Here is a 19570-nt window from a genome sequence, read left to right as displayed (position 1 = left end):
CAGACACGATCAGGTCGCCAGGAGACATCAGAAGCTAGCAAGGAAATACCAGTTAATCAAAGAAAGTGTACCATATTATAAGTACGAATACAAACCCACAAGTTGTACTGGGACCGCGCCATAATAACAAACAAGACAATTCCGCATAACAGACCGTACATAACCCTCGTCGACAAGAAGGAAAATTCTACCTACCTGAACTCTAACGCTGGGGTGCTCCATAGCGGTGCCCAACACTGGCAACCTCCAGAAAATTTACGATGAAAAGATCAGGAAGTACATAGCTCTAAGACAGGAGATCAAAGAGATGTGGCATATGGAACAAGTAACAACCATCCCGATCACCGGTATGGTGCCAAAGGCCCAAATAAGAGCCTGGTAGCGATAGGTCTCCCAGAGAACACCTACAAGGACCTCCAGAAATTGCAGTCCTGAACACCTGTAGGATAGTCAGAGGTCCTCGACCAACAGCATTAACAGCCTGACATTTGGTACCAGTACCCATCAAAGGGTAAAACCACATCAGGGAGAAATAATAATACATTATTATTATTATTATGAAGTTTTTTTTTTTTTTTTTTTTTTTTTTGCTAACGAAAAGGGTATTGTTCAAAGTACAGACCGAAAGATGTCAACAGAATTGATGATCTTAGCGGAGAAAAGAAAGATTCACGGAATGAATTAAAATTATTAGGGGAAACACGAATCCCACAGTAAATATAAATTTGTCTGTAAAAAAGTTACTCAGGGATTATGCATACTGAGGCAAATTTTTTGAAGTTGTTAGCTAAGAATGAAAAGAAAATTATTTGTTTGTACCATAAATTAAACGAAAGGAATGGAATCAGCCACATTATCCTCTCGATGTTTATGGTAAGAGATGACTCTCACTGCTGATCATCCTGAAATTGTTGCTCATTAGCTGAATTTTGTCTGCAAATCTCAGAAAGAGTATATGGAGTTTCTGTACTTGGGGTGACCTAGCTAATATTAATTCGTAGTCGAGTGATTTTATGATAACTGAACCAGAAGCGAAGTTTTTACAATTAAAAGTGAATAAGGCACCAGGAGCTGATAGAATTTCAATTATATTGAAAGAAGCGGCAAAATGGTGCATTCGAAACTTTAGCTATTATAATGAGAACATAGTTTCAGGCAAAGCCTTGATAGACCGGAGATGTGTACACGTCTTTACTATTTAAACAAAAAAAAGTTGGGTGAAATAAGAAATCATAGAACTGAAAATTTGACTTCTGTGGCAGGAAAGATTGTTGATTATAACGATAATTGTAAATTATCTGGACAGGAACGAAGTTATGGGAATTGCAGCATGAACATTTTAAAGGTGATCTCGTCTAACTAAGCTGATTAGCTGCCATGCGGTTATCATAAACTAATTTGAGTGCAAAAGAATAATTTCGACATGATTGCTTTGGTTTTGTGCCGTTACACTATTTAATATTTATTAATTACGTGTAGGTAATCTTTAGTTTGTTGATGACACAAAAGTGAGCAAAATGGAACTCAACTACCATTTTTCGCATGGTCGCGAATGTGTGATCCTGGAAAATATAAGGGTATACGTCTGAGCAGAGCCTTAACTAGTATTTTTTAGGCCTGGGGTACGATAATAATTTTGTTCTTCTAGTTGCCCATAAATAAATAATTCTGTTTTTGAATTGTAAAATTAACAGGGAATAAATAAATAATGAATATGGAAAAACTTCGTGTCGCGCTTATTCATTTTTCTGTATTTCAAATAATAAAAAAATTATAAATAAATACTGTAAATATATTCTTTTTAAATCCCACGTTTTTACGCCCAGAATTCTGATGCGCCTGGAATAAGCTCCTTTGTGCCATTCTACTTATAGCTCTGCACTGGATAGTAATCGTAGAGTAATGTGCCACTTGATAATTGATAAAGAAAAGCATTTATTATACAGTGTTAAAAGCATTAAAGAAAAGTATTTATTATACAAAGACATTCTCTCTCTGATGGGCTGCTAGAACACCTCACGGGGTTCTGTCAGCAGAGATAAGAAGTGATTATCCCTTATAAAGCAATGGTTAGGACATACTCAATACTCAATATCTTGAGTATTTTCTACAGGCTTAGAAATCTCATTTTTAAAGAAAGATGTGGACCTGGTGATTGGGATACAGCAGCAGGTAACAAGAATAGTTAAAGAAGAGCAAACGGTTTTCTTTTATCTAAATAGGTTCGGGCTCTCTAAGTTACGTTTGGAAACAGCATCTGCAATTGAACTGATCGAAATGTTTAAGGATTTCAAAAAGTTGAGTAAACTAAATTCTGAGAGCATCGTTACACTTAGTCAATTGACATACACAAAAAGATATAAATTGAAAAAGGATAGCCCCAAAATAGATATTGGAAAATTTTCCTTAAGTCGGAGAGTTATTGAGCCTTGGGATGATCACCACTAACTTTTGTGTTGATTGGAAGTCTATCCATATTGAAGAAGGAAATCGGACAATTACCATAAAAGAAATGGGTAAGGGACGGTAATGTTCCTGGCACTGTTTTTTTTTTTTTTTGGATGATGTTACACAGAAGCCACCTTCCTTATATAATTTTTTCCATATTAATACGAATAAGGTAATATAAAAATAATTGACAGTTTACTTTTACTCTTACAGTAAACCAGAAAATCATTGAACATCAACAGAACAAAATATGAACAAAAATAAATTTGTATTCACTTTTGTGATTAAAAACAGCTCGTTTGCTCATCAGTAATATGTGGGGTCAGCAACGTATTGAAAATGCAGGGTCTACGAGCCAGGCTATGGCCGTTTTCACAAAGCTGTCAGAAGAAAACATTCGGTTGCTCGAGTAGCAGATCTGAATTGGATCTGCTGTGCCGACATGAGAGCTGAAAAATTACTCAGTGCATTCTTGGTATATTATTTTAAATACTAAATTTTCAGTGTTTGAAGGGATTTGCTGCTCATGATGATCACTTTATCAACTTTATGCTCATTAAAGTTGGACATTAAATGGACGAAATATGTATATGTTTGGCTCTATTAGTGGTTAAAGTATAGATATTTATATGATTTCTTTTTACGTAAATAAACATAACTTTGTGGTAAGACTGTTCATATAGCCTTTTAGTTCGATCTGAATTTGGAGGTTAAAGGCGGAACTATTCAGCCAGTAAATTCTTTGTGTTGAAGCGTAACGTGTAATGGAAATAATTGTTGTTTATTAGATAGCTCTCTCTCTCTCAGTTCAGTTTTCACTATAGTTTTTCTCATTGAATTATTAGCCTCCTGTGTGCGACAGTTCTGGTCGCGTTCTGCGAAGGCAGAGGAGACAAGCTGAAGTACAGGACCGAGGAAGTCTCCAAGACCTAAGGAGAAGGGATGAGGACTTGCGCGACTTGAGCGTGGAAGTTCATTCGGGCTTGTATGTGAACGAGGTGGACGACCTTGAAGGTGAAACCGGTAAGTCTGCTTAGCTCTACCCACACTTCACCCACGAGAAATAACGTCCACGTTATTTTAATCATAAATCTAAATAATGGTGGCCATCGCGACATCTAGCGATACTGTGAAGAATTAAAGAGGTTTCATGAATCGCTCTTGAGGAGGAAAAAATTCAACATGGTTAAAAAAAAAAAAAAAAAAAAAACTAAACAAAAGAAACACACTATACATGCTGATATCTTGCATTGTTTTGAAAACGTAGAGGATTCGAATTTCATTTGTTATTTATTTATTTTACAATGCCGTAATGCTCTAAGTTTAATATTTGCAATTGATGACTTGACATGATCTGAAGTTGAAGGTTATTTTGAAAGGTGTATTAAAGAATTGCCATACAGCGTGATTCGTTATCGTCCATATTTGCGCATATTATGCCATGTATAGCTTTTGTCCATACGATAAAGAGCCTAAAAATAACTGAGATAGACGTCGGTGCTTTTTGTAACTTCCCGTATACCATACATACGGAAAAATTTAGAACGGCCACGTTTCCATTATTTTGCTGCTTATTATTTTGGTAAGTGATTTGATTTATTTCACTGGAACCAACATGTAAAATGATGGAATGTGTATGATTTTTATCATACATTTCATATATTAAGTTAATTTCGACGTGAGTTTTAATTTAACTGTATGGAAAAGAGAAAAATTCGATATTAAAAATCTAAAAACAGAAATTTTAAAATATAAGAAAACAAATTATCACATGTTTATTCTGTTTGTCTTAAAAAAAAACAAAAAAAAACAAAAAAACAAAGCACCTCACCTGCCCACCCCACATGGCCGTATTTATTAAAATACGACAGCCTTCTTTATTTTATACTTGATTTTATTTTATTTGTTATTTATTTATATATTTTTTAAAATCATCAAAACATCATAACAGACAAGCCAGTGACAGTGTATGATGAGAGAATAAAAGAACGTAAATAATTATAACAAATTAATGTAAAATAATAAGCAGGAATACACTGAAAAAAGAACCGGTAAATTAGCGTAATTTAAAAATACAACAGTGGGAGTCCTGGAAACGAAGGTTCTTCAATCAGCGTTTCTGAGTTTTTTAAATTCTGTAGGAAATTAATTCGTCCCTGAGACATATCCATTTCAGTGATGTTTACAGAATTTCTAAGTCTGATACTGTTCTTTTTCAGGTTGGTTTCGAAAACATGATCGAATATCATAGCTGCTCTCAGTGAGCGTTTAAGGTGTTCAGGTGCAGTGTAGTTTCGTGTAGTGGTCAATCAGCAAGTTCCCCAAAAATCCATAACCCACTGCAGTATCCCTTGCAGTGGGTTATGGATTTTTGTTGGAGATGTACCTTAAAACGTTTTTGCCTACCTTTCTTAGTTATGCAGCCGCACAACTAAGAAGGGTTAGGGAAAACTGGCAGCACTGACATCTCTAAAAAGCATAGTTGATCCAAAAAAAAAAAAAAAAAAAAACATTTTGGATCACGGTACTCTGGAATTTCTCCATTTGCCTACTGGCTTTATCAATAATTGTGTTGACTTAAAGGTCTTTTATAGAGTGTAATATCGAAATTTGAGAAATCTCCATCTTCTAGTATTGCGGAAAGTCATCATATCCTTAAATTTATAAACTGATATTATAAGATTATCAGCAGCAGTTTCACATCATCCATGTAAATAAGACTTTTGGTGTCTGCATGAGTGATGCATAAAGGATAATCATAAATTTGCAAAGAACAGTGGTTCTAATAGAGACAGAATCTTGACGAACGTCCTCTCCTCTCAGGCATGTATAAATTGGATAGCACTTTGTCATGGGATACTCTGTGATATTTGTCTATACGGTAATCTGTAGGACAAGCTTGAAAGGGCTGCAGGATACCATACCGGTAAAGGTTATGTTTCAGAAGATTATGATGTAAAGAGCGAAAGGTCCGTGATCTGAAAGAACACAGATCTGTGTTCATCATATCAAACTGACAGACCACATAAATGGATTCAGTTATGAACTTCTTAAAGACTACGAAATTTTCAACAAATGACCTTTTTCTTGACAAATCCGTGTTACTGTTCTGCGATGCAAGCTTCAAAATACTGAGAAAACTATTTATGTATTATTGTGTCAAATAATTTTGCTACAGAGTCCAGGACTGATATGAATCTATAATAACGGTAGAATTTTTGAACCCTTCTTGTGTATAGGAAGTATGCTAATTTGTTTAAGATGCCTTCAGATTTATAAATGGCTATCCTGGTTCCTCATAAGTTTTGTTCTGGGTACAATTTTTTGGATGATACTCGTCGTAAGAGCTAAAACAATAAGCCCCATGACAAAGAGTTGCAAATTGTATCTGCGTCTGTAAGGACCCATCCTTACAATAATTTAATAAAGTTTTGTTAAATATTGGAAGAATTAATTGTAGTGTAAATAGTTAGTTTTCAGCTCAAATATCATGGGTTAGGAAACACTGGAATTCGAAGGTTATTCCAGACACTCCCAGTTAGTTATATCTCGGTTGTAAAGGATTCCTTAAGCGAGTAAGTAAAAGTATAATAGACCGAAACAAATCCCACTTAAGACAGGAGCATATACTCTATAGAAAGGGCACTGAGTGCGGGAGTGGCCCTCTTAAAAATTTCACGGTGCGACTCTAGCAGGTGTGGGCGAGGTAGTAATGGATGTGAATGTGAGGTCACAAAGAAGGCATGAAACTTGCTTAGTTGACCGGAACTTACGTTTATTTTTCTCGAAAGTGCCCGAAATTTCCAGACCAACGGAAGTTCGGACACAAAAGGATGGAAAAACACGCCCACGGAAATGAAAGGAGACGAATAAGAATCACGAAGGAAAGGATGTGGAAGTCAATGATTGGCCAGGAAGAAAGCGGAGGGATTTTTGAGAGAACGGAGAGAAGGGTCTGAAAAAAAAAAGATTGATACTGGAGCAGATTCGAGGAGTTGAGTTTTGGGGTGATTCGGAAAGAGTCGTGGTCTAGTTTGTGTGGTGGATGCAGTCCTGGGGCAGATGGAAGTAGTAGCGGGAGAATTGTGATAAGAACTCTAGGTAAGACTAGAGTAGGAAGGAATGTTCACTTGTAGATATCGAAGCAGTATGGAGGGAGAAAGGAGAAACACACTCTGAGAATTCTAGAGGTAAAGAGGTAAAGTTTAATCAAATGAGCTGTCGAGCGATTGGCCTACTCGGAAAACACCTCAGTCCACGGAAAAAAATGCAGGCTAGGAAAGAATATAGGATCCTGAATTAAATCCAGCCGCGTAGTACCCGGTAGGGAAACATCAGAAAGATTACCGTGATCCCCGGATGGACGACCTTCTGCATTCCAGTCCATGCCTAAGACAGACAGGAACGTAAACCGAGCAAGGAGAAAAGCCCAGAAATTCACGTAAGTGTTAGGAAGTTTTCTGAGAATAAATGAACCTAAATTAGTAAGGGCAGGACTATAGGAGAATGCTATATAGTTAGGGAAGGATGTCTAAGTGATAAATATATATAAGTGTACTGTACTAATGTAATACATTAAGAAAGATAATCAGACTAGAGGGTGGCATAAGAGTAATGTAATTAAGGTGTAAGTAGTATATAATTGGAAGTGAAGTGCTGTATTAATGTTTGATAGAAAGAAATGACCTGTTAAGTAATTAAGAATTGTTAGCGATTGGGTAAAGGTTTCCTAACTAGTGTAAAGTTAAAAGTTGAATTTGGAATTTTTGTTAATGTTGATTTAAGGTGAATACATCTGATTGGAGTATGATTTGATTAAACAGGTAGGCTATTAAGGAGTTGTGGAATTAATTGATTGGAGGGGTACGATTTAATTTGGTTGATTAATGTTGACTGTTAACCTGGTTATAAGGAAATGTTTGATTGAATAAATGTACTTTCCTTACAATTTTGGAAAACGAACTCTTAATGAATTTGTTAGCCAGCTCATTGGCTGATAGTAGGTCGTTCATTTATATGGACTGTTTAGGAGTAGAGAGAGAGGGATTGTGTGAGGTGAATACCATGACCTATCGAAGCCTATGTAGAACATGAAGAGACACAATGTTATAATATATAAGATTATGTATTAGAAATGGATAATTGTTGGTGAAATGATTTATTTGATATCACGATTATATACACATTTAAACGTTAGTATGATAACAAGTCTCCAGCTAAATATTGTATTCAGTTAAATGTTATTGCAAGTCTTCTTATACATGATATGTCAATAAACAATGTTATATTCTACATTCATGTGTGTGTGTCTGTCATTCCGAAACTCACCCAGTCCAGTGGAAGAATACCTAATATAATTGAGGTCCCCTTGAGTCTGGGATTTTCTGAGATCAATCAAGTCAGGTGTTAAAGTGGGAGGGGTTAAACAAAAAAAAAGGGATATATAAATATTTATCTATAATAAATAAATAAATATAAATTAATAGAAAAAAGAAGATAACACCTAAATTCCACCCCCCACACGTCATCTGTTGTTTTTTTTTTTTTTTTGTCTTGTGGAATGCATACTTCCTTAATATTCACAAAAAATGGTTTACTCCTTGGCATAATTTTTATATAATTATGAAATTTGCCTTTTATTTTCATAACGTCACATTTGTTTGTAATTTTCACTTCTTCCATCAGTTGCTGATGCATTTTGTAAACGTGACAGATATATTTTTTTTAATTTCTGGAAAAACGTATACCTCAATCAAATGGCTGGAAGAGTGGTGGTCAGCATTTTGGCCGTGTAATTTTTTTGTGCCTATTGGAGAGTTATTAATGTTAAGGTCATAAAATCTGGTATCATAAGAATGAATTCGTCCGACCGCCCAAGAATCCAAAATTAATAAAAACTTTTTATCGCGAACGCACGGTTTTGTAATTTCATCCAGAAAGTTTTTATTAGTTTAAAAAGATTTCTAAAATTTATGAAAACTAATTTTATAAAACTTCCGTCTACCAAACTTCGCGTGTGATATACGCGCTCTTTCATTTGGCAATTACTCCATTTGAGGGAGAACTGCTTTCCTGTGTCCCCTGAATGTACATATTTCGGAAACTGCCCATTAACTTCTACATTTTGACATTGGCTCCATCAAAAAATTGCGTTTCCACAACACATTTCCCATTAGGTGAAACGTTGTGTTCTAGCAGCCATCTGCACTGCATTGGGAATTCGTGTCGGATTGCCCGATTACTGCTAAGTCTTTACCATTCTTAACTGCTTTAGGTTTCTTCCCAAGTCATAAGATAACAACGTGAGATTATTATTATCAATGACAGCCTCTATCGAGTAAGCATTTTAGAAATTCCTCCAATCTTTGACAGGGATCAAACTTATGTCAGACGGCGATATACTAAATCGTACAGCCAGAGATGCCACGAGGAACGGGAATTGGAAATCAGAAAAACTTATTAAAACTATTATACTGAAAATTAACCTAAAAATTGTCAGGATGTGTGTGTGTACCAATTATCTTTGATAAAATTTATGAAATTATAAAATAATTTGCTTGTAATTTTATCAAATTATATAATAAAATTTTGATAAAAATTATCAATAATAATTAATATATGCATCTTGAAGATTTGAAGCTAATTTTTAGTACGATTTTTGTATAATGGCTTTAATGAATTTTCCTGATTGTCATTCCCAAAAAAATATCTCAGATGTTTAATTAATAGCTGATTTAACAGTGTTTTTCGACAGACTATTTCAATATTCCAATGTTTCGTGGCTTTAAATTAAATAGCTTGGATAGTATCAATGGCCACCTAGAGTAATACAGAGTGATACAAGTACATATACATATTTGTTTACAACTTAATTAAATTAACAAGCTTAACACGAAGGTTTACTGGACACTATTACTACGCCATTTCCTTTTCGATATTAGTAATGCAGCAAAATCACCGGAGTAGAAATATTTTTAAAATGGTATTACAGTTACATTAGACACATTACAGTGCAATATTACACCAGAATACTTCAGATTACAGTGCAATATTACATCAGAATACTGCAATATTACATCAGAATGTCTAATGTGTGTGTTTCATTTTTATTAATAAATTAATTTTAATATGGCCGCTTAAAATCCATTTTAACTGTTCGATTTAATTAATTACTTGTACATTAATGACGTTTTGCCGCTGGCTAGAAATCCTATCTAGAGTTTTTCTGATGATAACTGGGTTTTCTCTTTCGTTCTCGGTTTTCACTTTTCTTCTAAACAATTACTTACTATATACAAATTTAAAATCCATCCTACAATGGAATATTGTTCCAACGTGGTGGTGTCCCCGAAATCTCTGTCTTCTAGACTTTATTCAAAAGAGAGCAGCCAAACTAGTTAAGGATCCGTCTCTTACAAAGTCTCTCCACTCGAAAAGTTTCTCAAATTGACGTTCTGTTTCTGCTGCATGCCTTTTGTATGGGAACTGTAGTCGCTGATGCTCTTAACACCCTACAACAACAACACGGATACTGTTCTTCTAACTTGGCATCGCTAACGTAAATTCCCTACTCTTTCAATCATGTACCACAACCGGTTAGCATCTATTCACTTTCCAACTGAAACTCACAGAACAAACTTTTCTTTTTTCCTCATTTATCCCTTCAGCTTCCGTTTTCTGGAACAATCTTCCTTCACATGCCGTTTACAGAAATTCAAGTCTAGTATGAACAAGTATCTTTAATCTTCTCATCCTTCTTAGTACCCATGCAAGGTACTAAGTGCTATGCGTTCCAATACCTCTTATATTTGGGATTTTCCTAAAAAAGTCCTTATTAATCTAAGATAATTTTTAATTACATTGACTATAGAATTATACGATAAAAACGAGGCAGGCTTACATATTTAACTTTGCATAAAAAGTATCCTAACCATATTTAAAATATTGCAAACTTAGAATGACAGTAATCTTGATTAATTCATGTCTTATTTCAGAACCGGTGGAATCGAAACCTTCCAAGACCGATGATGATTTTTGCGTGTCGACCAGGAAGTTTGCGATTGGAATCGCCATTGCTGGAATTCTTCTAACATTAGCTGTGATAATGTTGGTCGCTTGCATCATTCATCGTCGAAGACGCAGGAAAGGAACAAGTACCGCTGGAAGTTCTATCTATTCTGGACCTTATTCAAACCTAGCTTACAGTAGAGACTAAGCTGCTGGTCAGCTCTGTACAGACATTCGACCAGTTAAATGAAATTTTAAAATATCGAGAAGTGTCCATCAACAAACTTCGAATTCTCCGGTGCCTAAAGTGATGACAACGCTCGTTAATGTATTGTTAATATTTCATGTTCATCATTCTGTACAGGTGGTTTTTTTTGATTTGGTGCCAAAAGAACAACAAAAATGGCTGCGATTGAGTAACATTGATATTAAATTTTTTTGCAGTTTTAAGGGAGAAGCTTCAAAATTAACTTTCAGAAAAAAAAAAAAAAAAAAACGAAAAACATTTCTCCGTTAGTATTCATACTTATTTATTTATAGTTTATAATTCTGATAGGAATCAAAATACCGATGTCCCATTCTTTAAAGAAATGTCTAAAATTTTAGTGTTGCAGAAAGGAAACACTTTGATGTAGTGCCATAGAAGAGATGTGAAACTACTTAGCTGTGGTTAATTGATGGGCCAAACCGACATTAAATGAGTGTTATGTCGAACATTCGTAGTCCAATAATGATTATGAATTCCGACCAGATTTTGCTAGTAGCTTCGCACTTTAGAAGTAGGTTGCGCTAGATGTAGAACTTACATGAACCCTTTCGCAAGATGTCCGTTTATGAGCAACTTCTTTAATACGGTCGACTGAAAAAATTAAAGCTTTCTTTGCTTTCAAACTTTTTTGTCTAAAAAAAGTAATGCATATTACGTGTGCCAAACACATTTTGATGTTGTAGTCTTATATAAGGCATTGATATCTTATTCAAGAAGAAAATTCTCTTAATTTCTCTATCTGACATTAATGGAAATTAATTGACCTTAAAGCTGAGAAAGGAGCGTTGCATTTCCACAAGTTCATGTCGCTGTAGCAGTGGACTTCCGATCGTCAGTACTGGTCCATTTAAAATAATATAACGAAAAGAAAGTTAACATGGAGAACTTATTTTTTAGATTTGACCATACTGTTTATTTTTTTTATGAAAATCAAAAAAAAAAAAAAAAATGGTCAAAGCCAATTTATTGATTTAATTTTAGAGTGACTTGTAGATATTTTCTAAGCAGTTTGTCCATAGCCACGATGCAAGCCTTTTAAATATAATGATTTTATTTAATACTTTCTTCAAGGAAATTAGTGAAGAGAGCTTCATTCCCTGTTAGTTTAAAATAATCCAAACATAAGCTGTAGTTCCTTTTCAGGGAATCGTCTCTCCACTAAAATCCTTCATTTTGTAGGAGGTGGAGTATCTGAATCTAAAGAAGGCTGAATCTATACGCGATTACAGGGTACATTACTTAATAACTATTAAGATCTTAATTTTCTTCCCAGTTTCCAGTTGTAAAGTACTTAATTGAAATTCTATTAAATTCACTTCTGTGGATTGTAAATTTTACATTTGTAAGAAGAAAGCAATCAGTATAAATATGGCAGGATGGTGCTATCAGCTTCATATTTTAGAAGTTTAACTCTCAACCAATATTATGAAATATGGAAACTGTGTGTGTGTGTGTGTGTGTGTGTGTGTGCGTGCGTGTGTGTGTGTTACTGATTTCGATTATGCGTATTTCTTTCCTACTGCTGGAATTAAATATGCACAATATGTATCGCCCAGCACTGAGCTAGTGGTTCTGAAACTTAAATTAAATTAATCTTGCAGAGCAAAACAGTTAACGTTTCCCGAAAATAGTCTTTTTTTTTTTTTTTTTTTTTTTTCACCCGAAGAATGTTGTTTATCACGCATTTTGATAGGCCTAATATGTTAGTATTTCTTTTTTTTTTTTTCAGAAACACTCTTCTAGTGCTGGGTATTCGACGTTTTTTTTTTTTTTTTTTTTTTCAGCTCATGGTATTACTTGACCACAAATGAAACCTGGGTTCGCCCGACAAGGCAGCTACTTACAGGTGGTGGACCTTGTGTTGATACACCGTCCAACTTGTGTTAGAATAGTAACTGACCAGGGTTTATGCACTGTAGTATACTACAAAGAGGATCGTCTTCATACTGGGCTGGGTGTCACTAACTCTTTTGCGTTTTTGTTCGTTTTTGTAATTATGCCTTTTGCTATCACGACGAGCTGATCGTTTTTGTTTTATTCCCACCATTCCTGTTTGTGAAGTAGTATCCTACCCAACACGATACTGTCGGTCTCTTCAAATATATCTGTACAAAAGATCCACGAGATCCTTTATTCGTAGCAGTTAGTTGGGAAAATGTATTTAAGTTGCTGTTAGATATGGAGTAACCTGTTTTAACCGCGTAGTGAGAGCGACCTGTAAATTATGTTTCTACTAAGACTGACCTGTAATGGTGCTATTAGTTATTTGTACAGAACACGGTTTTTTGTAATACACTTTTGACTAAAATAAAATAATTTTTCAGTAGCATTGCTTTCTTTATTTTTTATTAATTTTTTTACTCTTCTTTTGTTTAGACTTTTTTCTCTTAATACAAGATCCATCATTTTTTTCAAAACTGCTGGCAGAGCAGTAAAAAAAAAAATCTTTGAAGGAATTGTACGATGAATCCTCACCTGCCAATAGACCTCTACAAAAAAAAAAAAAAAAAAAAAAAATATATATATATATATATATATTAAATAAATAAATAAACCTGCTTGTTTTGTTATAATGAGTTCGAATCCCATCAATGACGCGAGCATTTTTTCGGTCTATGGAGAGGGTTGATACTTTTTCGTCCAGTTGGCCAATCGAAGAATATACACAGTTACAGACACAATATACTGGCGTCTGTTACTTTAGTTTTAGTTACTTTTTCGCTTAACATATACATAACCTTCCATCTAAACTTGGACCCTTGCCCGAAACTGGCTAGGGTTTTTACACCCTAAAAATACATCCTTAAAAGATCCTCACGTCTAAACTGGACTCGAACGTGAAGAACATTAGAGTCCAATCTAGCAGCATGGAAGGATAGCAATTAATCATGTGCTGTTCATTGGGGCTGAATCGTAATGTAATAATGATCCTGCTTTCATTTCGCTGTAACTATCATCCTATTAATAACAGGTTAATCACAATCTATTATATGACTTCCACTATTACTTTTTTAACGATGCTGGATTGTATTGTAATTTTAGCATTTCATTGTTAAAATGGCCTCTCATGCCTGTCAGTATGGCTAACACCTGGCAGCAAACTCTCCTGGCATAATTATGGCTACCGCTGTGTGCACAAATAGCGGGGCAATAAAATAATTTGACGTGCAATATTTTCGTAATCACTTTGGTACATATCTCTAGCTATGGAAGGAGAGATTGCTATTATTCCATCACCAAATACAGAATTACCGAATAAAATTATAGAGGTAGCCATAGTTATGCCTCGAGTCAAACCTGCTTGGTGACATGAAAGGCCATTTTTTAGCACTAAATTCTAAAATTACAACATAATACAGAATCATTAAAGATAGAGAGCTAAATTATTTTGTAATAACTGAGAGTTCTGGTAGGGTTTGAGGAGCATCAGCGACTAAGGCCATATTGCTCTGTGTTTATTGTCTGTAAATTGCTTGTGTGTTCTGAGGTCGAATTTCTATTTGCTGGACGAAAAACCCGAGTTTCCAAGAGAAGAAAAATGCCGTTCTCTCCTGAGACCGACTAACTCAGCCACGTTGTGAAAAAGGCCCATAAAAATCCTTCACGTCATCGAAGGAACTCCAACCCAAATCTTTTAAACCCGGTGTGGGGAGGACGCCGTTCCCACCAATTGGGCTGCCCACGAGGGACCGAGGGGAAAGTTGAAGAGAAACGTTGAAGGTAACATAAAAAAAGGCGTCTGGAGTGGATGGGAACTATCCAATTATATTAAGGTAGACAGCAAAGGAGATAATCAAACCCTTAGCCATAATTATGAGAGCATCTTTGGATTCAGGTTGGGTCCCTGTAGACTGTATATGTGCTGATGTATCTCCAATTCACAAAGAAGAATCAAAGGGTGATATGAGTAATTACAGATCTGGTAGTTTAGATTACGGTATAGTTTAGAGCTAAAGCCTCAGGTTACATAAATAGTTTAACTAACGTACAAGTTAGTGCATTTGCATCATTTCTGTACATAGCCAACTACATAAGTAGTTATAAATTGGCATCATTAAGTATATCTCATATTGTGAATACCTTCACAACGAGTTGCCATGGTATTGCACTATCTCGAATAAGTAACGCTTCACCATAGGAGAAGACTATTGTTACTGATTCTCAGAGGATACCATCATCATCGCCGACCGGGCTAGCCGAGTGGGTAAAGTACCTGCCCGGCAACCCAAAGGTCGCGGGTTCGATTCCCGCCTCGGGCTTGGATCAAAGTACTGCAAAAAAAACCTTGGGAGGTGCAATATGGCCACAGAAGCCGATGCGCCAACAACTACCAAATCAAAAAAAAAAAAAAAAAAAAGATACCATCATCCATAAAGCACCGTTTCGGAGCTTAATGGCCCACCCACTAATGAGGAACCAATAAGCTCCGAAACGGTGCCGTATCCGCTGAGAATAAGTAGCAATAGTCTTCTCCTATGGTGAAGCGTTACTTATTCGAGGTAGTGCAATATCGTGGCAACTCGTTGTGAAGGTATTCACAATATGAGATATACCTAATGATGCCAATTTATAACTACTTATGTAGTTGGCTATGCACAGAAATGATGCAAATGCACTGACTTGTACATTAGATCTGGTAGTTTCACTTGTGTTCCAGGGAAAATAATGGCATCACTGGCTAAAGAAATAATGCAGGATCATCAAGAGAGGAATGCACGAATAACTGCAGTCACAGCATGTATCATTTAAGGGGAAATCTTGTCTTACTAATTTGATTTGATACTATGATGCAGTAAAAGGAACTGGATGTAAAAAAAAAATAATTTTGGCATCATATAGTTCAATTTCAGAAAATTTTTCGATAGTTTTGCACATAAAAGACTGCTGCAGAAATTGGAGAACTGTGGTATTAAGGACAAATGGTTATAAAATGAAGGATAACCCCTGGCTTGTAGCCGTGAAGGGAGTTGTATACAGTAATGTGCTTCCTGTATATAATAAAGAGTTCTTCTTCTTCTTCTTCTAAGTTATTGCTATGGATTGTTGTTAAATTTTTATTGCTATGGATTGTTGAGCGGGAGAGCCGTTATCAACGGCACTGCTCTTCATAGACTAATCTTATTAGTGGAGCCCCCTGGATACGGTACTGGGCCTATTGTTATTTTCTTTATTGATTAATGATATTGATGAAGGTATATGAGGCTATTGCTAAAATTAAGCTATTGCTACTATTTATTAAGGTATATGAGGCTTAATATCCAAATTTTCAGATGATACAGAGGTTCGAAAGGAGGGGAGTTAATGACTGTAATCATGGTAGGTTACTGCAACAAGATCTAGAAAAATTAGGCAGATGAGCTGAAAAATGGTAGTTGAAGTTTAACATTGACAAATGCAAGGTAATGCACATTGGTAGCAGTAATCCCAGATTAACGTACCAACAATGTCATACCTCACTCAAAGTAATAGAAAATGTGAAAGGTCAGGGGGAAATTGTACAATCAAATATGAAGTTCGAGTAGTGCAGACAGGCTGCCAGGACAGCTCATGGGGTTTTGTCATTGATAAACAAGGCTTTTGCTAGCAGGGATAAGGAGGTTATTATCCCATTGTATAAGTCAATGGGAAAGCTACATCTTGAATACTGCATACAGATCTGGCAGCCTCACTTTAGGAAGGGTATAGATCTGCTGACCTACGGGTGCAGAGAAGGGCAACGAGATTGGTGAGCGGAATGAAAGAATGCTCTTACTAATAAAGGATCTAAGCTGGTATCACATTGGTTATAAAAACCGTCTTTTCCACTCCGGTTGGAAAAGCTCTGGTTTGAAATCGTCAATGACAAAAGGAAAATTTATAGGCTTTTTTCACTCCGAGGCTCAGTGAGTCTTAGGTATATAGCAAAGTTTTCTCCCCAGGAATTTTTTTTTTTTTCATTCAAAATGGGCAAATCGACCAGACAACCAACGAAATTTATGGATATAATACATAAGGGAACGTAAGTTATTTCTTGGGCGGCCATAATATGACAGCTCTTACTAGGTCTACCTCCACCTGTTCTGCAAATTGCAGCGTCTGAAAAACTAAGCACCGGTTTTAGATCTGATTCAGCCACCTCAATCAGATCTAAAGCTGTGAATGCATTGAGAACTCAATGCTGATGCCCTTCTTCCTCTTGCTTAGACCTATTATTGCATCTGCCAGTTTTGTTTATCTCTGGTGGCTGCCTTTTTTTTTTTTCCCCCCCTTTATTCTGGCTCCTGATCAGAGTAGATTGGGAGCGGGGTTACAGCATCTGCCAGTTTTGTGTATGTCTGGTGGCTGTTTTTATTTATTTTTTTATTTTTGAGCTTCCAGGTGTGGGAGTGGGAATGTGGGCACCCACCAATATTGCACTATCTCTGATGGGTGCGTGGTTTTTAGAGCAATAAGCACAGACAGAATATTACAACCAGGTGCCAGGGATGAGCACCTGGCAGCCGACACCTATGTAGTGTCTGCTCCCTGGTGGCAGACTGATCTGTTACTAACGACATAAACTGCACATTACACTAACTTACGCATTATACTGCACAGCTATTTTTAGTAGTACTACGTGGGTACAAAACTATAGGTGGAGTTGGAGGTAGACGTGTGTCTAGGTGCCACCTTCCGACAGTTATATGTACAATACAATACAAATCTTGCTTAGACTGTCTGCGCCGGTAGCACAGTGGATTCGTCACCGTCTTCCCCACACCGGGTAGAAGAGGCCCTCGATGGCTCGAGGAACTTTGATGGCCTTTTTTCACTCCGTGGCTGAATTAGTCGGTCTCGGGGGTTGAGAGCAAGGTTCCCCCCTCCCAGAATCTGGGATTTTTCGTCCAGTAAAACAGACAAATCGACCATAAAACATGCAATTAACAGACATAAGACACAGTGCGGCATATGAATTTAAATATTCGGGTGGACTGTAAGGAAAAGTTTTTGTTATTTCTTAGACCACACACATAGGGGCAAAAATTCAAATTGAGGAAAGGTAGTTGCAGGATAGACGTGCAGAAATTTGTCTTCAGTCAGCGGGTGGTTGACTGTTGGAACAAACTTCCACCTGTGTTTGTGGAAGTGGATAGGTTGAATAAATTAAAAGAACTAGACAAACTATTGGAGGAGATGAGCAGGTGATGTGAGAAAGTTGATGCTGTATAAGCTTGTTTTCTTGCATCATTTGCCGTTACTAATACTGATGCAAATATTCATGAAGCAGCTGGAAGGAATGATCCCTTTTACTTGGCATAACATTGTTCGTATTGACCTATTGGACAATCTTCGCTCTTATCATAACAATGACGAACAAAAAAAAGGTGTTCTAAGTAGAATGCCTAATGTTGTCTACCTTTAAAATCTTTCAACATGTTACATAGTGGAATCTCTTTTAATATTTTCAAGATGGAAGATTTACATGTAAATGCACTCTATATTTCTTTGGACTTATATCTTTGTAGCTCCTTACCTATATATTTCAAGGACAAATGGATAAATTTAAACTCTATTGGTACACGACTCATGAATGAATGGTACTTAATTTTGTTACCCTGACGAATAGCAAAGCGGTCAGGACTGAACCTCTTCCTGAAAAGGGCTAATTTCAAATTTCATAGACGGGAGGCACTTTTTTTCAAGCTATTTTTAGACTATGGTCCAGTGACCCTGTCGGTCAAATGTTTTCAGTTTTTACCTCCCTTATCCACTGGATTTTCATTCACCAACCAGAAAAACCAGCCATAGAACATACAAAAAAAAAAAAAAAAAAAAAAAACAATTATTATTATTTTGTCTTTTAAACGGCACCGAAACTTGTCGATCATATCCTACATGTATTATATGATATGTACAAATGTGGGTGATGAGCGAATTTGCATGTTGTGTGACTGAAAAATCTTAATAATCCATGGGGGTAGGATATGTTTGTAAATGGTAATACCTTCATGTAATCAGTCCAATCAGTAATTCCCAATGTTATTTGGGTTAAAAAAAAAAAAAAGTCTTTTAATCAGTGGCACCACTGTACCAAACAGTCGGTATTTCTAACTTGACTTTTGTTTAGGCCTCTTAATAATTTATCATTAATTAAGAAAGATATGACACTGGAGTCGTATGTTTTACGATCATGTAATTCAATGTTATGTGCGTGAAAGCTTCACTTCTAGTAAGAGCATGATCGAGAAATGTGGTGCAGAAGTTTCGTGTCAAAAAAATCCAAGAATGTGTGCACGATCTGTGCACACATTCTTGGCAAAAATCTGTGCACGATCACGATATTAACCAGTCTGAAAATAAACGGTCATCAACTATAAAAAATAGAAAGCCTTCTATTAATATTAGGTAAGTAAATATTTAAAGAATGTTGAAAAAATGAATGGTAATATTGTCAATTTGACTAAATTGCCAATATTATTACCAAAGATAGTAATGAAATATTTGCTGGGAATAGCTAGTTGCGAGTAATGGTACATGCTAATGGCACACACCAAAAGCAATCAGAGGGATGATTTAAATAAACAGGTCAAACAATATGGGGGTATATCCAGCTATATAATTGTGGACACGGTTTAACTATTACGACTGACTTCAAATTTTGTTGTAGTTAAATCAATAAAACGAATTAAAAATTCCATTCTTCAGCTTTACAAGATCAGTGGAGATCAATATCATCCGAATAATAATGCAAATAGTAAAGAAAACCTATCTGAAGAATCGAGACGATTTGCATTCGTATTAATACTGCTTAATAAAATAGCTACTTGTATCACTCTTAAATTTCGAAATCGAAACAGATCTTACCAAAAGTAAAAACATTAACGTTAA

At 35.8% G+C, this 19570-nt stretch overlaps 1 protein-coding gene across 1 annotated transcript in view; it reads left to right on the top strand.

Moving 5' to 3' along the window:
• Window positions 1–13049, top strand: part of LOC150076593 (cuticlin-1-like) — a 100145-nt gene extending 87096 nt beyond the window's left edge. The window contains exons 8-9 of the mRNA XM_090387524.1: window positions 3294–3471; window positions 10443–13049. Of these exons, the coding sequence (XP_090243650.1) occupies window positions 3294–3471; window positions 10443–10663 (399 nt within the window). The 3' untranslated portion in view covers window positions 10664–13049. The remainder of the gene's footprint in view (window positions 1–3293; window positions 3472–10442) is intronic.
• Window positions 13050–19570: the final 6521 nt, after the last annotated feature.

The sequence above is a fragment of the Mastigoproctus giganteus genome, chromosome 13 (genome assembly GCF_048544385.1).
Source record: "Mastigoproctus giganteus isolate SK-2022 chromosome 13, ASM4854438v1, whole genome shotgun sequence".
Lineage (NCBI taxonomy): Eukaryota > Metazoa > Arthropoda > Arachnida > Uropygi > Thelyphonidae > Mastigoproctus > Mastigoproctus giganteus.
This window is presented reverse-complemented; position numbering and strand designations above follow the sequence as displayed.